The 14,967-nt window shown below is 30.8% G+C and overlaps 4 protein-coding genes across 4 annotated transcripts in view; 2 read left to right on the forward strand and 2 right to left on the reverse strand.

Moving 5' to 3' along the window:
* The window catches only part of LOC107462240 (basic leucine zipper 34), a 3,311-nt gene extending 2,224 nt beyond the window's left edge, over window positions 1-1,087 (forward strand). The window contains exon 4 of the mRNA XM_016080814.3: window positions 339-1,087. Coding sequence (XP_015936300.1) covers window positions 339-511 — 173 coding nt within the window. The 3' untranslated portion in view covers window positions 512-1,087. The remainder of the gene's footprint in view (window positions 1-338) is intronic.
* A 2,783-nt stretch (window positions 1,088-3,870) lies between these two features.
* On the reverse strand, window positions 3,871-5,346 carry LOC107462209 (uncharacterized). Its single transcript, XM_016080770.1, has one exon. It carries the CDS (start codon window positions 5,344-5,346, stop codon window positions 3,871-3,873), a length of 1,476 nt encoding a protein of 491 aa, XP_015936256.1.
* Window positions 5,347-7,758: 2,412 nt separating this feature from the next.
* LOC107462239 (sodium/calcium exchanger NCL) lies at window positions 7,759-10,449 on the forward strand. The gene is made up of 7 exons (XM_016080813.3): window positions 7,759-8,177; window positions 8,482-8,667; window positions 8,788-8,969; window positions 9,062-9,207; window positions 9,306-9,579; window positions 9,677-9,976; window positions 10,068-10,449. The coding sequence occupies exons 1-7, from the start codon at window positions 7,793-7,795 to the stop codon at window positions 10,314-10,316; spliced, it is 1,722 nt and encodes a 573-aa protein (XP_015936299.3). The 5' UTR covers window positions 7,759-7,792; the 3' UTR covers window positions 10,317-10,449.
* Window positions 10,450-11,255: 806 nt separating this feature from the next.
* Window positions 11,256-12,248, reverse strand: LOC107462241 (RING-H2 finger protein ATL40-like). Its single transcript, XM_016080815.3, has one exon. It carries the CDS (start codon window positions 12,108-12,110, stop codon window positions 11,361-11,363), a length of 750 nt encoding a protein of 249 aa, XP_015936301.3. The 5' UTR covers window positions 12,111-12,248; the 3' UTR covers window positions 11,256-11,360.
* Between the last annotated feature and the right edge of the window lie 2,719 nt (window positions 12,249-14,967).

Consider the following 14,967-nt stretch of genomic DNA (forward strand, 5'->3'; position numbering starts at 1 on the left):
TAGTATTTATATATGTATGGTACATGATATTTGGTTATATTATGTGTACACTAAAATTAACTACTAAAATCAGATATTAATATAAAATATATATTGAAATATAAATACACATTGAAAATTAATTAAAATACACATATATTTATACACAAATATATTAATAATTTATTTTAGTGTACGAATAACATTTTTGTATACTCAGTTATAAATTATAATAGGCTAATAAGATGAAAAATATTTTTGTATTATTAGATAAAGTTTAATAATTATGTGGATTTTACGTGTGATAGATAATAAAATGAGTATATGAAATATTTTTGATGGGTTGTATATGCATGCAGCTCATCAAGAAGCACTGAAGAGGGAGATAGAGAGACTGAGGCAAGTGTATCACCAACAGAACCTTAAGAAGATGGAAAACAATAACAATGCACCATGCTCATCACCGTTACGAGCGTCGCCGCCGTCGCCATCGCCGTCGCCAAGGCAGAATGAACAGATTCTCAATGTTTGACAAGAATTAAAGGTTGTAACCCCAACAACATCAACCAAATTATCTATCTATCTAGCTAGGATTTAAGTACATGATGATGAAGATGAAGACAAATTAAAGCTGTGATTCTTTATATTTTTTTACAAAGAAGTTGCAGAATAATTTCGTTTTTGGATGTAAATGTATAAATAATACTGTATGATGGGATTGTGAGATATTTGGTGAGAAGTTTTATTAGGAAATTGATGATGAAAAAGGGGGAAACTTTTTCTGTTGACTGAGAAGAGTCACGTTCTGAGGCCACATTTTGATGGTTCTGATCGATGGTGGTGGATGCCATGAAACTGTTGCAACCACGTGATGTGTTTTAACTTTAATTTCATTTCTCTTAAGGAAAGGGGACCACTTCTACTCTCTCTCAAAAAGCTCTGTTAATTTCGATTCATGTTGGAAATTATTTGATTTGTGGTTTGTACTATTGTGTAACCATTCTTATTTGATTATCGATTCCAAAAGGGTCCAAATTGTAAATAAACCAAGTTATTATTATCTATGATTTCCAAGTTACTATAATATAGTAAGTTGATTGTTGTTTAAGGAGATAATTAAACCAAATTGGTCATGCATTAATAATATTATTTGAAAGAGACACAGCCATAACTGTAAAATATTTTTTTGTCTCGTTATAGTAAGGTCTTTTATATCTGATATCATATAAGTATGCATAACATCAGAACATGGCTATTGTAAATATTATTAGAACTGTATCTGGCCATGCATTTATTTGATGAATGAAATACGGATCCTAAATGGAGGAAGGACATTTAAGAAATTAAATGTGGGAGAGTGGAGACAATAATATTTCTGATCTGCTCTCTACTACTATAGTATCTGCAACGCATGTAGATATATAATATGTAAAAATGAAAAAAAAAATGTTTAAATTTTCTGTCATTTAAGAATTAAGAGAATTATTATATATTTAAGATTCTCAATCATTTTCAAAAGTTAGATTTAATTTTTGGAAAATTGAGAGTGACAATTTGTTCTTATATAGATATATAGATACATGTTAGAGCTAGCATATAAATAGTGTTATGACATTTACAGTGGCATGAATGTGATGTTTTGGCTGTCACGAGTCATGACATTGTGGATGGTCCAGTTAAGTAACTCAACTGCATGTGCCTGAATCATAAGAGATGTTAATGCAAGATACCACTACTTTTTTTTTTTCTTTTTCTTTTTATATTTTGTTTGTCTAGATTTTTTTTATGTATATTTAATACACAGCCAGATCATGTAGGTATAGACTTATAAGATTTATGCAGTTTCAGTGTGAATACAAGTTTTATTCTACATGATCAAGTGTATTATTTTAGGTAGAGTTATATATGGCTACTAGCATATAGTTATTTCGTTAGTACCGTGGTGCCGCAAGCACAGAGAATAAGTAGAATTATACTGTGTCCTTCTCAATATACCAAGTTTTTGGTACAAGAAACTTTTGTCGACATATATATAACCTTTCTTTGGAATGGCAAAAGATACTCCTTCGTGTTTTTTCTTTTCATTTTTTTGAAATGTACTTTGTTGGGTAAATTATTGAGAAATAACTTACAATTATCAGTAACTTTCTAGGACTCAATCATAAGCAATCTAATTATCTCAAAATATATAATATTTTTATTACATCAACCCAAGTATCAAACATAGTAGATTGTCAAATTTATTTTTAAAAAATTATTTATTTTTTAAATTGGTCTTTGAAAATTTTTTTAATTAAATTCGTTTTTTAAAAATTTTAAATTAGTCATCTTAGTCTTTTTATTACTTCTTTTACTGATTGCATTAGAATTTGTTGATGTGATATATTAAGTATACCATAACATACATAACAGTCACACATGATAAATTTATAAAATTAGATGAAATCAAATTTTAATTGAAGAAGACCTAAAAGAATTAGAATCACTCAAATTAGAATTGATTTGATCTAATTTTATAGACTTATTATATTAACAGCCAATTAAGATCGTTAAATATGTACTTGAGTATCACTTAATATGCTATATTGGTAAATTTTGACGTCGTTAGCAACAAAAGTTACAAAAAGACTTACCTGACTAACTTAAATAGGCAAAGAATAAATTTGATTAAAAAAAATTTTTGGATACCAATTTAGATAATGAGTAATATTTTAGAGATAATTTTAATTATTTACTCAATATATTATATATATTTATACAATTATGATAAATTGCACCTAGCTAGTGTGTGTGTGTCAGATTTGTTTGGAGCTTTCTATAATATGGTCCTTTTCTCTTGTGGTGCTAGTCTACAATACGATGGTAATACAATAATTAAAAAGAATGTTATATGTTTAATTTTAATTACTGTTAGTGTAAAATCGTTTTACACGTGCATTAAATTACATAATATTATATTAGCAAAAATAATTATTATTTATATTAACTGCGTGAAATTGTTATCTAAGAGAACGGTTGTGATTGTACGACTGTGTAAAACGTTTTATACTGTCGGTGTATAAAAATTAAACCCTTATTTTGTGTATATTTCTCTTGTTAATTAATAAAAATAAAATTGGATAAACAATTTGTCTCTTACAATAGGATGGTAACATAATAATTAAAAAGAATGTTATATGTATTATAAGTGCAAGCATAATTTCTCAATCATTCATAGGATATAAGCATTCTATATAACGCATCAGTGAATATAAGATTAAGTGATCAATTTCATTCAGAAATCCCAATCCAAACTACCAGTGTTGTGTTGTCCCTATAGTGGAAAGTGCCAACACCACTAACACTTACACAAGTTTTGGCACATGAATAGTTTTAACCTTGTTTTTCTTATATGCTTGTAGCCTCGTACTACTACTACTGCTACCTTGCATACATGTAACATGTGACTGGATATAGACATAGTACGATAAAAGAACGCCAAATGGCAAAGGATTTTACTTTCACTCTATAATAAAATTGTTGAAGGCATACCAATCATTGTAGGTGCAAAAAGGATTGATTTCAAAAGATACCACTGTTGATTATGAAAAGGAATAGAGGCTGACAGAAAAATACACTCAATTCAACTCTTTGCTATACCAAGCAACAGAATATAGACATTGATATATGTGTTTGTCCACAAAGATCCAAATTACAAGCAGATAAAACAAATATTCATAATTTGTTATGTGCTACCACATAATTCTATGTAAGAATGAATTACCATAGTTTGTTCCTTCATGTTCTCAGTTTCAACAATAAACAGAGAATTAATCAAACATTAAAACTCTACTAAGCAGTTAGAGAAGCATCTTCAGGGGAGTTTCAAGAACTTGACTTTTAACATTAATTTCATGCAATTGTTTTTACGTGGTCCTCCTTCAAGTTCTGTTGAATGGCCAAATGCTTCTTCTTCAACTGTCCCTTCTTGGTGATCGGCTTGTGCTCGATGATTGCTCTGTATTCGGCAAAAGCCTTGTGAGTTTCCCTCAAGGCCTTTCTGTATTCCTCCAGAAGCCTTGCCATCATGTCAAGTTCCTTCTGTAGTCTATACAAATTCATCTGTCCCTTCTTTCTTTCATCCACCATTTCCCTGCGCAAATCCTCTATCATGTTGTCGCGGTTCTGAATCTCGTTTAGTAGATTCTGTAGACTCATTGCAGAGTCTTCACAAGACCTGTTCTTTGTTGCATACATCAATGTAGCCTTCCCCATCCAATCTTGCATCCGTGCCATACAGGCATCAAAGTCAACAGGCTCAGCATTATTACATGGATTATTATCTATTCTCAGCTTCTTGTTATTGCCACTCAAAGAAAGATTTGTGTTATCATAATCCAATTCAATTGCTCTCTTGTGACCCTTACCAACAAATAAACTTCCGGAAGTCATTTCAAGATCATCCTGAGAAGAGATAAAGTCTCTTTCAGAATTCAACTCCAAAGAATCATTCTCATACTCTTCATCATCTTTCTCTTCCACGTAGTCGAAACTATTCACATTAACATCACATTGCAGCAAAATCGGCTTACCCAGATGATCATCCAAACCAAAATCCAAAATTTCCTTGTCCCCTTCAATGCTCTTCTTTTGTAATTTAACATTCCCAGAACTGAGTTCAGTATTATGCTCCTGAAACTCATCATCAACCTCTACTACCAAAGGAACTTCCTTCAACAACTCCTCACATTGCACCTGGATCAAGAGCTGCAAATGAGAGGCATAGTAACACTTAACCAACCCAACCTCCCTCATCTCCCTCTCTACCATGCTCCATATCAACCCAACCCAATCAACCTTTCCAAAATGGCCTTCCCTGATCAAACTTTCACACTCCAAAACCTCATCAGGCATCACCATCACACCCTCATCATCATCATCATGCAGAACCATCCAATTCCACATAAACTCCTCAAGGAATTGAACCGATTCAGCAAAGTCCAAACCTTCCAACACTTGTCCAAAAATCTCACCTTTCTCCTCCTTCAGGGGCAGCAGCTTCAGCGCTATCCCCAATTGAGTTCGATTCGCCGAAACCCTAACACCGTTGACGTAACCGCACCGTAGGGAAGGTTCGTAACTATCTACAAGCTGTTCTATGAGATCAACCCGAATGTGGCTATCGAATTCGAGATGCGCGAAGTCCCAGAGACCGATTCGCCTTAAGAGCTTCTCGTGGCGCGCAAAGTTGAGGTTTTTAGAAGGTTTGAAAGGAACAGGTTTGAGTGTTCGGGTCATGAACCGGGTCTTCGGTTCCTGATGGGTTAGGTTCGCGAAGGGTTGGTTGCATTCTGCGTTGTGAAGAGGAGTGTCGTTTTCTTCTTCCATTGGAAGATGTGGAGAGTGCTGTTGAGGATTGAGAACGGGAATTGGGATTTAGGGTTTTCAAGGAATGAGTATTTTGAGTATTATTAAGCTTTAAGGATTGACTAAGGTGTGTAATTTAGTGAAGGGTTTAAGACGAATACGAGGGATTAGAGTGGATTTATACGGGTTAATTATTAATGGCGGTGATGACGATAGAGATTCTCTGCCCCCAACGGACGCTTCTTTGCTCGTTAATCGTTCCCGCCAAATTACAAATAAATTAATTTATAAATAATTATCTAAATAAATTTTTAAAAATTTTAAAAGCGGATATTTTACTTTTCGAAAAAAATTAACACATATTAATTCTTGTTATTTTTTTTCTTAGAAAAAATAGTCTCCAATACGGAGTTTGACATATTAACTAGCACACATTAGCATTAAGTATCCACATGTGCCAGGTTTATGTGTGCAAGAGAATAAAACAGTTTTTGACTTTTTTTTTTTCACTTTCTCAATTATGTTTTTCATCCACCACACTAACGCTCTTTTTATTCTTCCTCTTCTTTGTGGTCTCCATCCTCTTCTTTTCTCACCTATTTTCTTCTCTTGACAACTACCTTTTTAATTGCGCGCCGCATTTGTCATTGCTACCACTCCTTCTCTTTCCGCCGCCATCGTCTCCTCTCTGCCCACCTCACTGGAACACCCAACTTTTCCTTTCACTCCCCTTTAAAAAATTTGGATCATCCAAATTTTGGAGAGTAAAATGTAATCTATCATTTTTAAATATTTTTTTTATATTTTTTTTAGCCCACCTATAAAATAAATAGTAAAAAATTATAATTTGTCTTTTTAAATAAAATTCAAAATTTAAAAGATCTAAATCCCTCTTAAAAATGAACATTAACCTCAGTACAATTACTAATACTTGCATAAAAATTCTGTCTTTCTTGAACCTGTATTTTATGTTGCATCCCTTCAAATTTTAATTTTGTGAAAATTTACTTTTGACTATAAATTCTCTTGGCTCCTATGTTTGGTATAAATTTGATGATGAAAGAGGAGAGTAAAAGAGAGAATAATTAATTTTTTATTTTATTACTTTATTAATTGAGTCATTTTTTTACTTTAGAAATTTTGATTTTTTAATAATAAATATCTAGTTAAATATTTTAAAAATATTATTTATATATTAAAATTAATTATTATAAATAGCCACTATATATTTGTTTATATCTTAATTTATTTTTAATATATATTTTATATTTTAACAAATATTTTATATTAATAACTAATTTTAATATAATTTAAATAGTAGTAAATATTTAAAGTTTATTCTCTCTAATGTAAAATAAATAAATTAAATTATACCATATCGAATCAAAATAAAAAAACCTCAATTAAGGCATAAAAATTAATATTTTAATGAAATTTTCACCGCTAAAAATATAATATACAAGAGGTTGGTAACACAATGTGACAAATTGTGGATTAATAGTTTAATAATATTGGGATATCAAAAGATGATGCTTGAGGTGAAGTCATTCCGTACAAGTTTATGCTAATCACATAGCAAGGGAATTGAGAAGACATCCATGCTCAAGTGGCGTCAACTCTGCTCTTTCTTGTCACACAAGAAACTATATTGTTGACCGCAAGATACCACTTCCCAATACATTAATTGGATGAACTTATTATTTTTTGGTGACAAGAATGACTTATTATGAATAGTATTTATTTAACTCTAATAATCTAATAAATTGTTTTGTAATATAATATAATATATGAAATGAGAGGTAAGATTGTTAAGGTTGTGATAATACGCTGCTGAGTGTAGAGAGGATTATATAACTACAAGTATGCCAAATGAAGAATTTAAATATTTATTTGACTTGTTAACTAAGAATCCTTACAGAATATTCTCAATGATGTTTCTTGTGTAATAGATTCTCCAGCAAGATAAAGCAATGGAAAAAAAGAAAGGGTCATGGTTTCTTCTTACAAGGTAAACAATTTAGAAAATATTTGCATTCATTCAGAACCCTCTTATATATTAGTATTAAACAAAAAGGCCTTTTGATTGGATCAAAAAATGAATTGAAAATAAGCAATCCTATCAAATTGAAACTTGAAACCAATTTTGATAGGCATGCCATCACAGAAATTCATATATATCTCCACATTGTAAATAAAAAACTTAAGATATTACTTTTTGAATCATATTGTACACGTTAAGCAAAACCTTAACTAGCTATAACAGAATTACAGAAGCAACAGCATAATTTTCTTTATGTAACACTATATAATATGTATAAGAAACAATTCCAACATGTTTTTCTTATCTGGTTCAGACTTGTTCTATGCCTTCAAGACTTTGTCTTCCTCACACACGTAGAAATCAATGAATATATATAAAGGAGAAGAAATACAAAGTTCCTTTCAAGTTATAAGTATTCTAAAGACCATGAGACACAAGTTTTCATTCATTTACCTTGTCATATTCTTGCTCATATTACCACATTCTAATTATGGTAGACCTATCACAAAAGAGGCACATCTATTGATGGTTTCTGATGGAATCCATGATCATAGTAGTGAGCCTTCTCTTATTTATGTGAACAAGCTAGGTTCTTCAGTTACATGCACAGAAGCTTATGGATTTTTGCCATGTACAAATACTGCTCTAGGGAATGTGTTCCTCATGTTGGTGTATGGCTACTTTATGTTCTTGGCAGCAAAGTCATTATCAGCTGGCAGTGAGATTTTGCTTCAAATTCTTGGACCTGGCATCATTGGTGGACTATTCCTCCCTCTCTTGAGTTCTCTTCCTGATGCAACCATCATTCTTGGTATGCTTCTCTTTTCCTCAATCTTTGATGACCATTGAGCACTTTCAAACGAAAATGTTATGTATTTGTGTATAAATATACACGTTGTTTAACTCATTTGCAATATGTATTTTGTATTTCAACATGTATTCTATACAGATAACTAATTTGGTAGCTGATTTTTGACATACACGTAGCCTGGTTGACTTTCAAAAGATGTCGTTCATAGTTTTACAAATAGAAGGGTACAACGTGTAATGTCGCTTAACTTCAAGGGTGGCTAAAAGATGACACACTAATAGATTATGTTGTTTAATTGAATCAGCATCTACATTATCTGGGAGCAAAGAAACAGCTCAAAGTCAGGTCTCTGTGGGAATGGGACTACTTGCTGGATCAACTGTAATGCTTCTAACTATTCTATGGGGTTCCTGTCTTATAGTTGGAAGGTGTGACCTTGAAAATTCAGTAGCAATTGATCAAAAGGATACAAAAGGCTTTGACTTAGCTGGTACATATGTCCCTATAACTATGTTGATTTTCTCAACTTCTTTTGAGTGTTCACATATACCATTGTATGATATTACAATTATTTGATAACTAGCACCAAACTGAAGATGTTTTATCACAGGATCTGGTGTAAGCACTGATATTTGGACAAGCTATGCTGCAATGTTGATGATAATATCTTGCATTCCACTTGTTATTGTGCAATTACCCCAAATTTTTCATGGAGCTACTCCAAGTCGCGCAGCCATTCTATTTTCGCTCATTGTCTCCATTTGTTTATTGGTTGTTTATACCATTTATCAGGTACCAAAAACTTTATATATTTGTTGCTATATTCATAACATGAAGTTTCTTGGACAGCAAGCAACTTATGTTGTCGAAATTCAATAATAAAGGTTTGTCAGCCAAGGATTCAGAGGAGAAGACTTGCATATGCCAAGTACAAGAACATAATGTCAGGATTTCTAGAACAATTGAAAACACAAGCAAGAGGCCGTTTCCTCAAAGACAATTGTGAACCTCACATTGAGGTTATACAAAAGTGAGTGAGTCTCAATATTATTACAAGCAGCATAAAGAAAAACATGCAAATATCTTGAAATTTTTTACCTTCATTTGAGAACACTGGTAAATTGACAGGTTGTTTGACTCACTCAAGAATCCTGAAGGGTACATAACAGCCAAAGATTTAAGAGCTTTAATCATAGGAATGCACTTTGAGGAGGAAGATATGGACATTGATGACGCTGTTGCAAGCATCATGTTGGATTTTGACAAGTCACATGACTCTAGAATTGACATGGAAGAGTTTGTGAGAGGAATAACAAGATGGCTTCGCAAAGCTACGCGATCCGCCACACACGACAATGATCACAGTCCCACAACACCTAAGATTCTAAATGATTTCCATCAGGTATGTTTTTGACACAACAATATCTGAGGAAAGAAGAAACACTTAGAACAAGACTAAACATGTAAATAATGTAATGAAATCTTTGACTACTAAGCAGAGGATGAAAGCAGAACAAGATGTATGGAGTGATCACAGTGATGAGGCTGTGGAGATTGTAAAGAATCCAAGATGGAATACTTTCAAAGCAGTGTTGATGTTGCTTCTAGGAACTGCTGTGGCTGGTGTATTTGCTGATCCTCTTGTTGATTCAGTGGACAACTTCTCAGCAGCCACTAGTATCCCTTCTTTCTTTGTTTCCTTCATCATCCTTCCTTTCGCCAGCTCCAGCGAAATTGTGTCGGCTCTTATTTTCGCCAGCCGGAAGAAGATCAGAACCGCCTCACTCACATATTCTGAGGTACAATGGACTAATCATTTATCTTCAGATAAGCAAAATTAAACTCAAGAACAAAGACCTGATCAGTTTGTTTTTTTTTTCTCTTGTGTAGATATATGGATCAGTGACAATGAGCAATCTCCTTTCATTATCAGTTTTCTTGTGTTTGGTTTACATTCAAAACCTGACATGGAGTTTCTCAGCTGAGGTTTTGATCATTCTCATTGTGTGCATAACAATGGGACTTGTTGCAAGCTTCCACACTACCTTGCCTCTATGGCTATGCTTCCCTGCCTTTGCACTTTATCCATTCTCTCTGCTTTTCGTCTATATTCTTAATTATGTTGTTGGAATACCTTAAAATCAATCCTTATTTTCATTACCATTGTTGAATATTAATATCAAATTATTTAGAAAACTATCTTTTAGCAAGCATTATTAGTCCGACCATTGCAACTTTTTTAACATAATATTCTAAGGAGTTGTTGGGTTTAGTTTGAAGATTGCATCATGTTCTTGTTAGGATTAATACTACTCTAATGAATTTAGAAAATGCAGAATTTTATATATAATATCAGGAAAGTCAACATAAACACCCTGATATTAGGGATCTTGATTCTTCACACTTCACTAAACCTTGTGTTAAAGAAAGACAAGGAAGATTAAATAGAATCTTGTCAGTTTAATTTGCTAATTAAGCTCACATGGGATTACCACCTAATCTGCCATACCATTATCACCAGCGCTTATAATTATATGTTTAGGTTACCAAACACCAAATCCTTTCTTTAGAAATAATGATAATTAAAATACGATGCAGAGTCAAATTCAACACAAAATCTCTCAGATTTGACTAACGCGTACGAAATAAGATTTCAAACTCAAACTTACACCGTCACCTTTAACCGCTACCCATTCTTTTTCTTTTTTTATTTTCTTACTAAGCTCCTTTTCATGTGCATTATTCAGTATAATGGAAAATCCAAACAATGGTAAAAGAAAAATATCAGTGAAAAATTGGATTGAACTTTCTCGGTTGAATTTGTCAAGTATGATCTCTTATTGTACAAAAGATTATACTTTTATAACAAGATCAATTATAAAAAAATTTGAGAAATTATTTCCAAAAAAAAAAATTTCTTTTATTTTGTATTATTATCTCAGTATCTTCTGTATTTTATTATGGTTAGATAGAACATAATTTTAACTTATTTATTTTATTTTACAATTATAAAATTCAATTATGTTATATATAAAAAAAAATTAGTCATTAAATCAGACATCAGTATAAAAATAAGAATGAGAAAAATGAATGATTTTATATTTTGTTTTTTTCAAAAACCAAAACATATGAAACATGGAATAGTATTAAGAAGGAACTAATGAGTGATGCTGGTACTATATATTATTGCTGGCTCTCTAAATCATGATCATCAAGATGGGTAACTATGGAAGGTTGAATTCTTGTGCTAGAAGATCTATCCCTACTTAGAATCCTTCTAAAAGAGCTGCTGAATCTTGAAACAGAAGAACCAGTAATGTTCTTACCCACAATAGCAGAATTGTTGTTATTATCAGAAGTAGCTTCAAAAGTTGAAGCATCATCATGAAGAAGAATAGGAGGCTCAGGAGGGTGAGGTTGAAGTTGAAGGCCTATGATTGGTTCAGCCTTGGTTCTACAAATTGGACACGTGGAATGAGAAGCCAGCCATGTATCTATGCAAGCAACATGGAAACTGTGCTTGCAATTCGGCAGCAACCTCACCTCTTGTTCATCTTCTACACCACTCAAACACACAGCACACTCGCCATCTTCATCTTCTTCTTCTCTCTTTTTTCGTTTGTAGATGAAGGTGGGGAGAGAGGCTATGACGTTAGGGTCCAGGCCTGTGTTGTGTTCGTGGGCTTGGGCTTGGGCTTGTACGGTGAGGCTGAGTTGGTGAATGGCGAATCTTCTTCGAGCTTGGCGTCTCAGAACCACCCTTGCGTAGATGTGAAGGGCCAAGACCACGATGATGACCATTGTTAAGGAAGCTACGGCCATCACCAAGATTTTTTTGTTCGAGTAGCTTCGATCCGATGATGATGGGTTGTGGAAACTGAAGAATGAGTAGTTGTCATGGTTTCTATGGCCATCAACATCGTAACCACTCATGTTTGAGAAGAAAAAGAAGAAGAATGAAGAGGATCGGAGGAGGGTGCGGTTTTTGTTATTTTGGTTTATGTGTGTATATGAGAAATTAAAGTGTATAGTATATAGTGTAGGGTGTGGATATGAAAAGTCTATGGCATTAACTAACAAGAAACGAAGAAAGATAAAGGACATTATACACATTACCTGTGCTGTGTTGGTGTGGTGGTAAATATTTAGATGGTTTTAACTTTTAACCCGATCATTTTTGGAGGAAAAAAATGTTGACAAATCTTGATTTTTATACCTGACTTCCAAATTTGGTTATTAATTATATTTCTGATAATAAGATTCAAATTTCAATAATTTAGTCGAGACAGAAATGAAAAATAAAAGATCGTTGTTATTTTTTATTTTGAAATAATTCTTATTTAACTCTTCATTTTCACCTTTAAATTAGCTAGGGTATTATTTATTTTAATATTTTTAATAAATGCATCGTGAGGGAAGGTGCATGCTTAGCGCATGAAAAGTTACATACATAGAGTACTACACGCATCAATTATATTATATTATAGGATTTTGTTAGATAGATAAGAATTTTTGTGAATAAGGTAAATGATAGATTCTAAAATTGATCCAATAAAATAAAAATATATTATACAACTAAATTATTTATCTAAATCTTAATATTAAGATAACCATTCGCACACCTAATAAATTTATTAATTCAACATCCGATACATTCATATTGTTTATATTATTTAATATTATTATTGTTTATCTATATTTTTTTATATTATATTATATCTACCGTCTATTATGTAAAATATTTTTTCTCAGTTCACGAGCATTAATTATTTTAATTAGATCTTTTAATATCATATAATTTATTATAATTTATATTAATTTATTTTGGTAGCATTTTTTAATTTATTTTTTTAATATTTAATAATATTTTTTAATTTAATTCTTTTAATTTATTAATTATTAAAATAATAAATTTATGAATAAAATAGACAAGTGAAATATTTTAATTAATAATTAAATTAAATCAAATTATATATATTAAATCAAATTCAAATAATATGTGAATTAAAGAATAAAGTAAAATAAAATGATTTTTTATTTATTTAAATTGAATGAATAAATATAAAATAATTTTGTTAGATAATTATAATTTTTTTTATTTTAGTTTTTTTTATGTGTAATTTTTTTTATGTATAAATGTACTCAAAATGAGAAGGCATGATGATGTTTCATTAATTATTCGTTTGATGAATATTATAACCTAAAAATATCTCGTTTAGACATTCTGTCGCTGTCACTGAAAGTTGAATCTATAATAAATTAAGGTGGCCAATGTATTTTTATAGTATTAGATAGAAGAATATTTATTAAAATAAATATATGTTATAATAAATTTTTTTTGTCAATCTGTTTTTTTTTACCTAACAAACAATATCTATGTTGAATATATTATTTTTATCAGAAGTCATACATGATTGATTGATAATTCTTTGTAAAAATAATTCTATGGTGATCAAATAACGTATCGTTAACTCACTAAAGTTAATACTTATATGATTATGCCAATGTATAGCATTATCAATAGTACTATCAAATCGAAACTAATTAGATTACATTTGTTTTCAATAAGGTGGGCAAATTTTGGATCTAATTATGGTTGAAGTTGAAGAAGGTTAGACAAAATGCTAATAATACAAATATTATATTTTTAATACCCAATAATAATAAATATATAAATTAAAATTAATATTATTCCGTACAAAATAATAAAACGTATATTATACTCGAAGTACATCTAATTTGTATTTACTGTTATTGTTTATCGGTTATGTTATGACAAATTTGGTTGTTAAAAAAAATAAAATTAACCTAAATATGTACAATATTATTCTATGTCTTCTATTTTTATTTTATTATCATAAAAGCTCTGTTGTGTTTAGAGAACTAAATTATGATTAAGATGATGACTAAATATTATTGGACTATTATCCAATTAGTTGAGTAATTTGTTTTGTTTAGTGTGCAGAAAATAAATTAATCATATTGGTGTAAGAAGAAATAAAACAAGCACAAATGATGATAAAATAAAAGCAAAAACAAAAAAAAAGAAAAAAATAATTGGTCCAAGCACGCCCAAAACCACACGCTAGTGGCGCTAAATACCAATTCTGATGTTTAGCGCCAAGAAATTAGTAACCTCAACAAAGCTTTCTGCCTCAGCGTAGCTAAACGCCAAGCCTAGCGTTTAACGTCAGTAGCACGTTTTGGAGCTCTAAGGAAGGCTTTATAGCTTTAGTTTTTAATTTTTTTTATTTATTTTCTTTTTATTTAAAACAAAATACAATCTTTTAGGTTTTAAATTTATTATTTTATTTTATTTTCAAATTATTTAGATTAGATATAAAAGAAAAAAATATTCAACCTTTCGAGCTCTCTTCTCTCATTCTTTCTCATTCTGCATTTTACACAATTTGGGAACCCTAATTTTTCTCTAAGTCATGAACAACGAAACCTCCTCCGTTAAAGTTGACAAAATAAAGGACCTAAGTGACTGATGAAATTAATTATTAGAAACCAATCGAATAATTAATTTTAGTTAAAGACTAAAGTATATGGTCCAAAATTTTTTGGGGACTAAAATGGGTAAATACTCTTATATTTTTATTTAGCGCTTGTATGTCATCCCTGCTCCCTATCCTCAATTTTATTTTAAAAATAACCAATCATATTAACTGTATATTAAAATTTGTTTCTAAAATTAGTATTAGTATAAAATATATGTTAGAATATTAAAAAATGATAAAAAAAATTTAATTTTCAGTTAATCAATTTTAAAATTTAAAATTTAGAA

This window comes from Arachis duranensis, chromosome 8 (genome assembly GCF_000817695.3).
Source record: "Arachis duranensis cultivar V14167 chromosome 8, aradu.V14167.gnm2.J7QH, whole genome shotgun sequence".
NCBI classification, from domain to species: Eukaryota; Viridiplantae; Streptophyta; class Magnoliopsida; order Fabales; family Fabaceae; genus Arachis; species Arachis duranensis.